At 58.3% G+C, this 12,150-nt stretch overlaps 1 protein-coding gene across 3 annotated transcripts in view; it reads left to right on the top strand.

Moving 5' to 3' along the window:
- OSBPL1A (oxysterol binding protein like 1A) overlaps window positions 1-6,669 on the top strand; it is a 76,880-nt gene extending 70,211 nt beyond the window's left edge. Inside the window, exon 17 of one of the 3 annotated variants that reach the window (XM_006104454.3) lies at window positions 6,354-6,669. In XM_006104454.3, the coding sequence (XP_006104516.1) occupies window positions 6,354-6,514 (161 nt within the window). In that variant the 3' untranslated portion in view covers window positions 6,515-6,669. The remainder of the gene's footprint in view (window positions 1-6,353) is intronic. The other 2 variants (XM_023745722.1, XM_023745723.1) reach the window with 2 other exon arrangements.
- Window positions 6,670-12,150: the final 5,481 nt, after the last annotated feature.

Here is a 12,150-nt window from a genome sequence, read left to right as displayed (position 1 = left end):
TTTTTAAAAAAGGAAAAAAGCCTTTTTAACAGTTTTTTCCCCAAAAAAATTTTTTTTCCGGGGGGGGGTCCCTTTAACCGCCCTTTTTTTGGTTATTTTGCCCCTGGGCCCCCATTCGGGGGGGGGCCCCAGCCGGAATAGGGCCCAATTTTTTCCCTCGGGCTCTTCTCTTCTCCGAGAGGATTAAGGGGGGTTCCCCCCCCCTTTCCCCCCTCGCCCCCCCCCCCCCCCCGCATCCTGAGTGTCGTCCACAGTTTCCTCAGGTGGGGCCGGCGTTGCTGACTCCCTGTGCTCTTCACACGTACCTGCCGCTGTGGGGTCTGTGCAGGAAAGTGCCTCAGCGCTGCCTAACCGTCCGGCACTGGGGTTTGAAGCTGGGGTCACCTCGGTGACCACGCCCAGTGTCCAGGAAACCGTGTGTCCTCCTGGAGGCGTTACGGGGAGCGTGTGCCGGCCACTTCCTGTTGCCCTCGGGGCAGGGGCGGCCTCTGGACAGGACCCAGGCCTTCCACAGGCTCCTCGAACTGTTTGTTCTCCAGCTGTTCCCAAAGGTCGAGTTAGAAACACACATTTGTCAGGACAACCTGTCAGACTTGCTGATGTGCTCACACCCTTCACGCCAGGCCCTCTTCTCTGCCTTTCACGGGAGGAGAACCAGGACGGGGTGGAGGTGACGAGCCTCTTGGTTCCACAGGTTCTCACAGGTCTGTCTTGGAGGCGTGGTTGGCAGACGGGAAGCTGTGCACGGGGAACGCACACGTTGATCTCGTGTTCAGTCACGTTAACCAGTCACAGCTGTTGGCCTTCATCTGTTTGGATGAGGGGGAGAATTGTTGTCTGAAATGTGTTCAGAATAAAGATCTGGCCTGGCCGGCGTGGCTCAGTGGTTGCACATCGTCCTATGCGTCAGGGGACCTATTCCTGGTCAGGGCACACGCCCGGGTTGCAGGCTCCAGCCCCAGTGGTGGGTGTGAGGAGGCAGCTGATCAGTGATTCTCTCTCATCATCGATGTTTCTCTCTCACACCCTCTCCCTTCCTCTCTGAAACCAATACGAACATGTCTAAAACATGCATCTGCACGCAGACCAGCCGCTGTGAGTGTGTGGTCTCACCCCTGGCGCTGGGGTCAGAGGTGACAGGACCCGACGATCAGAGGCCATGCAGCCAGCAGGTGTGTGTGTGTTTGGGTTTTGCTTTGTTTCGATTGGACTCGGATACGCACATTCACCATTTAACCATCTTCCTGCGCCCCGTGCGGCGTGTGAAGTGCAGGCACCTGGTTGTGCAGCCGTCGCCACCGCCATCACCACCACCACCGCCTGCAGAGCTGCGCGTCCTCCCACAGGGAACTGCGCCCCCCATGCGGCCACTCCCTCCCGCCCCCTTGGCTGTGTGTTTTTAAAATCCTCACCCAAGGATATTGTTTTATTAATTATTATTGAGAACAGAAGGAAGGGAGGAGGAGGGAGGAGAGAGAAACATCGATGGGTTGCCTCCCACACGTGCCCAGACCCAGGCCAGGGGTTGAGCCCCTGGCTGAGGTCCGTGCCCTTGATTGGGAGTCGAACCCTTGACCCTTCAGTCCCAGGTCCAACGTTCTAACCACTGGGCACCAGCCGGGGCCCCTTGTTTGCTTTTGAAGCCTGAGTTGGGGCCTCGTACTCCTGTCAGAGCGCCCTGTGCCCCCAACGGGAGGGAGCGGACACTCCCGGATGTGTGGCTCCCACGAAGGCCTGGCAGTGCTCAGGACTGCGGGATGGGGGTGCAGTCGGCCCGTGTGATGCTGACAGTTGAGGACAAAATGGAAAAGCCTGGAAAGGCCATTCAGAGGCGCTGGACCCGTAGCTGACTCAGCACCAGGCGACTTGGAAACGACGCTGTGGGCAGGCCTGGCCTTCGGCAGCCGCCACGGCAGCGGGGCCCCTGGGTCCCAGGTGAGCGGGTGACTGAGTCTGTGGAGAGCGCGGTCTCCCGGGAGGCCGTGTGGACGGTGTGGGAGTGAGGAGGGACCTCAGCCCGTTCCTGTGGGTTATGGGGCAGCTGTCCGCCCGCAGCATCAGGAGCGTGAGCGGCTGCTCTCAGGACCCAGCCAGGCTCTCCTCCCGCACTGTGGGCCGTGCCGCTGGTCACCCTGCCTTTTGCCTCTGACGCTGCAGGACGCTCAGTGCGTGTGTGACTGACCTCTGGTGGGCGTGCACGGCCTCAGGCAAGGGCTGGGAGGCCCTCACACCAGCCCGTTCCTTCCTCCTCCGGCCGCGGCCCGCTCTGGTTTCACTCGTCCTGCGTGGCCAGCGTCACGGCCGACTCAGCTTCCTTCCATCCGGCCGCCTCGCCGCCACCCGCACGCTCGCTCCCTGTCAGTGTGGCTCAGTCGTCATCACAGCCCCTCCCGGCACCTGTCCTTCGCGCTGGGAGACCGTCAGGCCCACTTGGCGGCTGCTGCCCTCCGGGCTTCTGTACGCACCTGGAAGTATTGTTGCCCTCGAGTGTTCACAGCCCGTCCCCCTCTGCTGGCCGTGGGCAGGGACCAGGGGCCGCTGCTCTGTGACTCCAGCCGGCCCTGCACCAGGCAGAGGAGGGCCAGAGGTGGGAGTGAGTCACGGGCCCGCTTGGGAAGGACATTGGACTTTGCAGCGTGGAGGCGATCGGTGCCGGTTGGCAGAGACCTTTGGGGGTAGGGCGGGGTCGGCCTGATGGTATTAAAGAGGACGGAAGGCCGGGCAAGGAGAGGTGGCAGGCCAGGGAGGAGAGGAGAGAAGGACTGAGGAAGCCACTGAGAGGGAGCTGTGTGCCGCCCCAGGAGAGCGAGGTCTGTTCCGCGTCAGACGGCGTGTCCCTGTGGGTAAGCATGCGAGCCCACGCTGGGGGGAAGATGGCGTGTTCCTGGGGTAAGCGTGTGCCCCCAGGCTGCGGGGAAGGTGGCGTGTTCCTGTGGGTAAGCGTGTGGCCCCAGGCTGCGGGGAAGGTGGCGTGTTCCTGGGGTAAGCGTGTGGCCCCAGGCTGCGGGGAAGGTGGCGTGTCCCTGTGGGTAAGCGTGTGGCCCCAGGCTGCGGGGAAGGTGGCGTGTTCCTGGGGTAAACGTGTGGCCCCAGGCTGTGGGGAAGTGGCAACTCCTTGGTGTGTAGTCACTAAGTTGAGGTCTTGTTTTGAGAAACGTCTATCTGCTCCATAGCGGCTCTGACGGCCCTGCCTCCTGTGGCATTCACTCTGCACCTGCTTTTTGTTAAGAAGTTTCTGTTGAAATGCAAAGTCCCTGTCTTGTGGCATCCTGAGCCGGGGACGAGGGAGGTACCCAGGGCTGCAGGAGGGAGGGCAGAGGAGGAGCAGGTGCCCATCACCATCACCAGGTGCCCATCACCATCACTGGGTGCCCATCACCATCACCGGGTGCCCATCACCGGGTGACCATCACCATCACCGGGTGCCCATCACCAGGTGCTCATCACCATCACCAGGTGCCTATCACCATCACCAGGTGCCCATCACCATCACCAGGTGCTCATCACTATCACCAGGTGCCTATCACCATCACCAGGTGCCCATCACCATCACCAGGTGCTCATCACCATCACCAGGTGCTCATCACCATCACCAGGTGCCCATCACCATCACCAGGTGCCCATCAAGATCACCAGGTGCCTATCACCATCACCAGGTGCCCATCACCATCACAGGTGCCCATCATCAGGTGCCCATCACCAGGTGCTCATCACCCAGTGTTTGCCCGCCCTAGATAGGCCACACAGCGCCATCTCTGTACCAGCTCGTATTCTGGGCAAGGCCCCAGCCAGGTTGTGCTGCGTAGCTAAAGGCGGGGTGGCAGTTTCTCCTGAGTCCGAGGGGTCTCTCTCCATCGCCTTCAGCTCAAGACAACCCACCTGCCGAAGTGGCACATTTCGGGGAGACCCGCACCCCATCAGCGACACCCCCGTTACAAGCAATGCTGACCGATTCTGACGGGATCCTTCTGTTGGACTCTTTAAATTCTTCATTTCTCACATGAAACAAACGTGACAACGTGGAGGTGAAAGCCCTCTCCCCCCCCTCCCCCTCCCCCAAGACCCGCGTCGGCTCTCCTCAGGTGTTGCTCACGTGGCTCCTTCCCTCTCTCGCCTGCGCTGAGCTGAGTGCCTGCGGGAGAGCCTCCCCGGCCTTCCTGACGCTCCCCCCAGCACTCGCCCCCGTGCCTCCTGGGCTCCAGCCCAGCCCGTCCCCTGCCCTCGGGGTTGTACACGATCCGCTTACCTGACCCCGACGGGCGTTCTCCGAGGCCGAGCAGCGATCACGGTGCTTGTGTGTGGGCTGCGAAGTGGTGTCAGGTTGTTCTTGTTTAGGGTTGTGTTAAAAGCACGTTCTCTATGTCATCAGACCGTTTTGGGGGGTGTAACCGTAGCAACTGCTGCTTCATCGCATGGCAGGCTGTCCCTTGTTGTGGGCTTCACGGCTTGTCTTAACCCCAATACAACATGGTGACTGACAGCAATGACCATGAAAAGTACCTCTTCGAATGTCTCCTGCCATACCTGTTTGGTATAAGACACGGACAGACAAAGCCCTCTCTCTCATCTGGCCGTGTTATGGCTGCAGACATCAGCTCAGCGTGGCCAGCACTGGGTCTGCTGTGAGTAACTCCACCATCTGGGTCCGGAGTCCAGGCTCAGGGCCGCTGGCCACGACGGCGCTGTCAGCAGTGTGACTAATCAGGCTAATGTGATAAAAACAAGGCTCCGCGGCTGGCTGAGTGTGTGCGGGGGAGAGGGAAGCACTAAAAATAATGATTTCCTGGATGTCTTGGCTGAGCCATGTTAAGGACATGAACGGAAACGCGTTTGAGGAAGTTTGCCTGATGGTCTGGGAGCCAGGCGTGCTGAGTGTGGGTGACTCGCTCATGGGAAGGTCGACGTGACCTTGGGTTTGCATTTTAATAAATTCCGAGGGACCATGGAGAGTGTTCTGAGGACGGGGGACCGTGACTTTGAGCTGAAATACGGACGTTAAACGAGGAGTCAGGAAACCTGGGTGCACACACGTCCGGTACGTCCGGCTCAGACACCAGGCGCCGTCAGTGTTCTCGCTGCCCGTCACGTGCCTGGGCACGACGCTGTCCTGTGCAGGATAATTAGTCCTGATTCCCAAGCAGGCAGATGGCTCCACGCGGAACACAGCCCAGTGGAGACGCGGCATTTTCATCCCCAAATCCCTGCCCGGGAATTCGATGTTACCTGGACACTCTGGCTTCAGCTCCGGAGGATTTAAGTAACATCCCACTTAATGGGCCCTGGGCGTTGTGGTTCGGCTGGTTGAGCGTCGTCCCAAAAGGTTGCTGGTTTGATTCTCAGTCGGGGCACATGCCTGGGTTTTTGCTCGGTCCTGGTGGGCGGTGTGCAGGAAGCAGCCGATGGATGTTTCTCTCTCTCCCTTCCTCCCTAAAAATCAATAAACTATTCTTAAAAAAAAAAAAGTAGCCTGGCTGGTGTTGCTCAGTGGTTGAGTGTCAACCTATGAACCAGGAGGTCACAGCTGGATTCCCAGTCAGGGTACATTCCCCAGTTGTGGGCTCGATCCCCAGTAGGGGGAGTGCAGGAGGCAGCTGGTGGATGATTCTCATCATTAATGTTTCCCTCTCTCCCTCTTCCTTCCTCTCTGAAATCAATAAAAATGTATGTTTTAAAAAGTAATATCATAGCAGAAGAAGTATTTTTTAAAATACATATATATTTTTAAAAATATATTTTATTGATCTTTTACAGAGAGGAAGGGAGAGGAATAGAGAGTTAGAAACATTGGATGAGAGAGAAACATCGATCAGCTGCCTCCTGCACACCCCCTACTGGGGATGTGCCTGCAACCAAGGTACATGCCCTTGACCAGAATCAAACCTGGGACCCTTCAGTCCGCAGGCTGATGCTCTATCCACTGAGCCAAACCGGTCAGGGCAGAAGAAGTATTTTTTAAAGTATTTTGAATTACCTCTGCTGTTTTGTCTGTAGGATCAATGTCATTTATGCTTCTCACAGCTCAGCTACTCTTTATCGTGAATTTTAAAAATGGAATGCTTTTTTGTAAGTTATGTTTAAGATGCTTTGAGAGGGAAGATAAAAGTAGAAATTTGGAAGGGAGCTGCTGAATTCGGTCTGTGGAAATCTCTCCTGGTGTATAAAACCCGTGTGACTGCGAGTCGGTATAAGCCCCTCTGGCGTGCGGGGCTCGGGCTCTGGGATCCCGGGAGGTGGTTCCGGGCGGTGGCGAAGGACAAGGGCTGCTTGGGTTTCACGGCGGATCCTCAGGGGAGGCGCTCGGGCTGTCACCGAAGCCCAGTTCCAGCCGCTGACATGAGCCTGCTCTGCCACAGATTCCGAGTCCGAGCGGTCCCTGAGTCGGCTGGAGGCGGTGACCTCGTGCTCCCGTGAAGAGGAAGGGCAGCGTCCGATCCCAGGAAAGCACAGGATGTCCGAGGGCCAGGACTGCGGCGGGGGCGACGCGCTCTCCAACGGCATCAAGAAGCACAGGTAGGGACCTTGACTGTCACTCCATCTGCGTCTCCCGGCCTCCTCCCCGGCCGCGCTGGCTGAGCTGGGGCTGCAGCCTCAGAGAAACAGTGCGGTCAGTGTGTGTCCACATAGAGGAGACGCCGTACGGCCGGGGCCGGAGCGGGCCTTCGCACCGGCTCAGGGGAACGTAAATCTTTCTTTGGCCGGAGAGCTGTGTGGACCTGCCGAGCCTGGCGCGGGCTCCGGGCTCCGGGCTCCGGGCTCCGGCTCCGGCGCGTCCTGCATCTTTTATGACCGCCACCGGCGCTATTTTGGTTTCCAGTCATTCGATCCCCGGGTTGGTCTTACTCAGAATGGATGAGGTATCGCCTGCCCGTTGATTCCATTTAGCTGCATCTTCACAAAGACTTTTATTGAGAGCCGGGTTGGTCGAGCACGTCCACTTTACGCTGCCTCAGAGCACGCGTGTCCTTTTATCCCCGGGACGATTTCGTCCAGGAGACCATCCCGTTAGCGAGACGTGAGGGACACCAGAGTCTCCGGTTTCAGCCGCGTGTGCCCGCGGAGCACTGGGCACGGGCACATGGAGGAGCCGTCCGTGCGTTCCGGGGGTTGTGGGCTGTCCTCTAAAAGCACTCGGGTCAGAGGTGACGAATGGCCAGTTCCCACAAGGTAGTCTTTGGTTTAATATTTGCGGAATGTGTCACTTTATCCCGTTTCCTGCGCCGTGATTCCGGCACAGTTGGTCTCAGAGATTGTTCTCCTGGAAAAAATCCACGGATCACTCCTGATTCACGTGGATTTGCCCCTTGTTAACAAAATGTCTCGCTTTGTACTTGTTTTGACAAGATCAGGGAGTTTTAGGTAACAAACTAGATACAAGCAGTTTCCTCCTGTTCAGGAGGAGGCCTCGCCTCTAAGCAGGTGACTGGTGGTGCCTATTTTTATTGATTTCAGAGAGGAAGGGAGAGGGAGAGAGAGACAGCAATGCTGAGAGAATCATCGCCTCCTCATCGCCCCCTGCTGGCCCTCGAGCCTGCACTCAAACAGGGGACCTCTTCGTTCTGGGCCAACCCACTGAGCCACACCAGCCGGCAGGAGTTTTATTTTACTTGTTCTTGTCGTAAAGTTCTTCTCTAACCAGACAAACAGCAGATGCCACACATAATTTACAAGTTTCATCTTAGAGGAGGAAGACAGGTGGCGTTTCCGGTGTCACCCGATCCCTCCTGCCCGCCTGTGAATTGCATCAGAAGTAATTTGTGTTGTGATGGGCGGTTACTAATAGCGAGTCATTTGAATTAATGACAGCGTTGGTGGTGTTTTAGAAAAGCAGGCCCAGGTTGCTGTGGGGGTCGGCCGGAGTGGCCATGACATGCATCTGCGGTGTCAGGGTGCATCTTTACGTAGCGTGAAGTTTGTGTTCCGCCTGGTCATATATTTTTGTCTTTTTAATACTGAAAACCATGGTGAGGTTTGTGTTGACGGCTTCTCGCCCTCCTGGCTGGTCCGCAGGTCACTTCTCTGCTCTGGGACCAGTTCGTTCCATCCATTCTGAGCTGAATCCTTTCACTTGTTAGCACTTGACCCCAGTTGCTCCATTTGGTCAAGAGCTCAGTGTCATGTCCTCTGCTCCTGGGTCGGGTGTAAGAGAAGCTGACACAGAACACGAGTCAGGATATGCACTGTCGGATTCGGGTTCTAGTTCTGTAAATGTTATTCCCTGTAGTGACAGCACTAACGGGTTAAAGGAGGAATCCATGGTCATCCTGATAGAGAAAGAACAGCCTTCAGTGAGATTGTTAAACAGCCGTTGATGATGAACACGTCTCGGCAAACGCCAGTGGAAGAGACCCTCCCATCTGGTTGGACGTGCCTCCCAGATTGCTGGCTAGTGAGACACTTCAGACGCTCTTGTCTGCAGGACCAAGACAGGGATGCTCTGTCGTCTCTGCGATTCAGCTCTGTCCGGGGCGTCGCAGAGACGGTGCCCAAACTTCAGATCAAATAAGTAAAACACTGATTTCACGAGACACCCGTTTGGAGGCATCTCGACCAGGGAGAGGGACGGCAGCTTGGCAGGTGGGCTGGGCACCGAAGAAGGGCTCGCATGGCAGTGCCTTCTCAGGACTAGCGGCTGCTGGGCCCTGGGGATCGGAGTCAGGAAGGAAAGCAGCGCAGCCCTGGGGGGGGGGGGGGGGGAGTCAGCTGGGTGAGCGTCCCGTACACCAAAGGGTTGTGGGTTTGATTCCTGTTTGGGGCCGTGTGGGAGCAGTCGATCAATGTTTCTCTCAAACATCAATGTCTGTCTGTCTGTCTGTCTGTCTCTCTCCCTTTCTCCTAAAAAACCAATAAAAAATATCCTTGGGTGGGGATTAAAAAACAAAGGGCAGCAGGAATCTAAGTTCATGAGGACGACTTCCACAAAACCAGGTTGACTTGGGAGCTCACTGCCGGGAATTGCGGGAACTGTCAGACATCTTCCCAAAGGCTCACCTCCTACGAGTTTAAAAAGCAGGTAGAAGAGGGTGCTCTTTCCAAGCCTGAGGCTCCAGGGCCCCAGGCCCAGCTCCTGACCCTGCTCGGGACCCACAATCCTGCCCGGGACCCACGATCCTCCCTGGGACCCCTGATCCTGCCCGGGACCCCCAATCCTGCCCGGGACCCACAATCCGGCCTGGGACCCCCGATCCTGCCCGGGACCACAATCCGGCCTGGAACCCCCCTGATCCTGCCTGGGACCCCCCTGATCCGGCCTGGGACCCCCAATCATGCCCGGGACCCCCAATCCTGCCCGGGACCCCCAATCCTGCCCGGGACCCACAATCCTCCCTGGTGGGACCCCTGACCCTGCCCGGGACCCCCGACCCTGCCCGGGACCCCCGATCCTGCCCGGGACCACAATCCTGCCCGGGACCCACAATCCTGCCCGGGACCCCCCTGATCCGGCCTGGGACCCCCAATCCTGCCCGGGACCCACAATCCTGCCCGGGACCCACAATCCTCTCTGGGACCCCCCAATCCTGCCTGGGACCCCCGACCCTGCCCGGGACCCCCAATCCTGCCCGGGACCCCCCTGATCCGGCCCGGGACCCCTGAAACACCTCTCTGGCTGGGGCTCTGGGAAAACCCACATGCACGCCCTCCGGCGCCAGCGCTCTATGAACAGTGGCTGGAGACGGCACCCACTGGCTCTGCCGACGCCGCATCTGTTCTCGTCCTGGTTTCTGTGGGAAGTGAGAGCAGTGGGGGGGCCCCCCTAACCTGTGAAGCTTCACCTGCGGGAACAAGAGACATGCAGCGAAGGAGTCGATGTTGTTTGCCTAGAGAAGGAAGGCAGATAAAGAACATGTTCAGGCGTATACTCCCATTTTTAACACTTGGTTGTGGACGTTTCCAAGCAAATGGAATAATATAGCGAGCCCTTCAAAGCCCTCGTTCCTCTTCAACAGGATCATGCACCCAGCTGGTCTCTAGACTCTCCCGCCCCCGCCGCCCCGTACAATTATATCAAACCCCACACACTGTTGCATCTGTGCTTCCGCACGCAGCGTCCAACGGGACTCGCTCATGTTCTAAAACCACGGGACCACGATCTCACCTGAGCAGTAGCGTCTTCATCGTCACACAGATTTCGCTCGTACTGTACTCGGATTCCTCTCGACGGCCCCCTCAGTGCCAGGGTCATTGGGTCTAAAATGTCATTTAATGGGAACATCTAGAAGGTCCACACTCGGCATGTGGTCGGTCTGCCTCTGAGACGGTGTCCTCTCCTCTTCCCCGTTTATCTGCGGACGGAGCCGGCCGTCCTGGGAATAACTCGGTCTGGAGATGGCGTCACACACGTAGGCTCCCACCCTGAGCGTCTGTGAACGCTGTGAGTCTGATGGCGCCAGCAGACCTCGGGTGGAATGGCTTGGCACAGACCACGTCGGGGGCGCACGCTGGCCCATTCCCGCCGTGCGGGCACCTGCCCCCCTGGCTCTTCTTCGTTTCACGTCGAGATGGCTCTGGGTCCAGGCGCTGTCCATCGAGATGGCTCTGGGCCCAGGCGCTGTCCGTCGAGATGGCTCTGGGCCCAGGCGCTGTCCGTCTGGCCGTCCGTGGACACAGCGGCCCAGCAGCCTTGGTCCCAGAGACTGAGCAGCCACTGCTGATGTCACGAGGGACTGCAGATGGTCGCGTGGCCTCCTGTCGTTCCCGTCACAGCTGGAGCTCGTCTGTACAGAAGCTCCCTCCCTGTGCAGGAGCTGTTTCCTGCCGCCCTCCGTGTGGCGTGCGAGGACCGTGTCTGTGGTCAGCTTGTCCCGCCTGCGTTCGGATGGACGGAGGCCCTCCGTGTGGCGTGCGAGGACCGTGTCTGTGGTCAGCTTGTCCCGCCTGCGGTCAGATGGACGGAGCCCTCCGTGTAGCCTTTGGGGTTCTTCTGACAACCCCGCTTCTTGTCATTTCTTAAGGAATAATTTGCATATGGTAATCGAGTCGTCGGTCGCTGCCTTGCTTTCTGAGACAAGCAGGCGTGTCCGCGCCTCTGGCCGGTTCCTGCCTGAGCCCCGGAGTCGCCGTGGCTCCTCAGAGCCTTGGTCTCGGGAGGAGCGTGTAGACACGACCGTCCGAGTGACGGTGTCCGGCTCCTGGCGGCCTGGCCTCAGTCCTTTTCCCTGGAGAGAAGTGGACCCCTGCCCCCACCTTTCTTAAAGGAAAAACGCTTCATGGGTTTATGCCCATATATTTCCATTAAAGTTTGGGGTAATAGGGTTCCCCCGTTTGCTTTATTCTAGTATATGATTGAATCCCCTCTCCACCACATTCCAGAGCTCAAACAAGTTGTAACTTCTTTGGAACTCAACTTGTTCCTCTGTAAAATGGGCACAGTATTGGCTTGTTATGATCGTTACATGAGATGATCTACGCAATGCGCTCACAGTGAGGGTAGCTCACTAGATGTCAGGCGCGTTAGGGAAACAGTGAGAAGCCCTAAGCAGAGGTGGGCAACCGGGACTGTTGTCTGTCTGTCTCCTCACTCACGGGAGCCTGGCTTGGGGCCCGAGGTCTGCGTTGGCCTCTGGGAAGTGCTGGCCTTTGACTAACCTGTTTCTCTTAGTAAATGTGAAGCGAGGAAGCCGTCCCCCAGTTAACGAATCGATGGTTGGTTTCCATGCGGTTCAGTGGGAACGTGGCTGTTTTTTATTGAAAGGACCAGGTTGACTGCCTCTGGGGCGGCTGTGAACTTGCCTGTCAGAGTGTAAACAGGTGATGCTGGGCTGTGCTCGCCTCGGTCCCCTGAGAGCCGCACCCCACGTGGAGGGAGGCGCCTCGCGCTTCCCCTCTGGGCCCTCGGCTCCGAGTCCCGGGAGAATTCCAGTTCCATTCACGTTTGCTTTCCACACTCGCACTCCTCGGAGCGCCCTAGCGACCGTCTGTCCGCGCTCGGCATCTGCTCCAGGCGGACGGACACAGGTCTCGGTGCCGGGGCCCGTGCCAGCGTGACCGCCCTCCGCGGCCTTCTCCCTCCACCCTCCCCGTCGCAGTCCTCAGAGGCCGGCGCCCGCTTCCCGGGCCCGTGGGGTTCGCCTGGACAAACGCCCGCTGGAGCTGTGCCGACCGAAACCGCCTGCAGGGAGCCCCGCCCGCTGTGTGCTCTGCCGGTGGCTCAGG

Source organism: Myotis lucifugus, unplaced genomic scaffold (genome assembly GCF_000147115.1).
Source record: "Myotis lucifugus unplaced genomic scaffold, Myoluc2.0 scaffold_574, whole genome shotgun sequence".
In the NCBI taxonomy this organism is placed as follows: Eukaryota; Metazoa; Chordata; class Mammalia; order Chiroptera; family Vespertilionidae; genus Myotis; species Myotis lucifugus.
Note: the sequence above shows the minus strand (reverse complement) of the source record. Positions and strands in the feature narration are given on the sequence as shown.